Source organism: Aureococcus anophagefferens (genome assembly GCF_000186865.1).
Source record: "Aureococcus anophagefferens unplaced genomic scaffold AURANscaffold_691, whole genome shotgun sequence".
NCBI classification, from domain to species: domain Eukaryota; class Pelagophyceae; order Pelagomonadales; family Pelagomonadaceae; genus Aureococcus; species Aureococcus anophagefferens.
In genome coordinates, this window is record NW_008706031.1 from 1 (window position 1) to 357 (window position 357).

Below are 357 nucleotides of genomic sequence, written 5' to 3' on the forward strand. Positions count from 1 at the left end.
GCAGAAGCGCGCGAAGCACCACCTCGGCCAGTTACTATTGGGGCTCGACTACGCGTACGAGGAGGGGCGCCTCGCGGCGCTCGACGCGCTCGCCGCGGCGCTCCGCGCGCTGCCGCCGGCGACGGTCGACGAGCACGGCGCGTCCTTCTTCGCCCAGCTCGCCATGCGCTGCGGCAACGAGGCGTCGGCGGCCTGCGCGGCGCGCGTCAAGGACGTGCTCGCGACGCTGCTGGGCCGCGTGGCGCCGGAGACGCGCGCGGGGCTGCTGCAGCGGTGCCTGGACTTTCTCGACGCCGCGGGCTCCGAGGACCGCGCGGCGGAGTTCGACGCCGCGGAGAAGCTCGCGTCCCTGCGGCT

General features: G+C 75.6%; 1 protein-coding gene across 1 annotated transcript in view; it reads left to right on the plus strand.

Annotated features, from left to right (window-relative positions):
• Positions 1–357, plus strand: part of AURANDRAFT_68951 (hypothetical protein) — a gene marked incomplete at both ends in the record, with an annotated part of 938 nt that continues 581 nt past the window's right edge. Inside the window, one exon of the mRNA XM_009044688.1 lies at positions 1–345. Coding sequence (XP_009042936.1) covers positions 1–345 — 345 coding nt within the window. The remainder of the gene's footprint in view (positions 346–357) is intronic.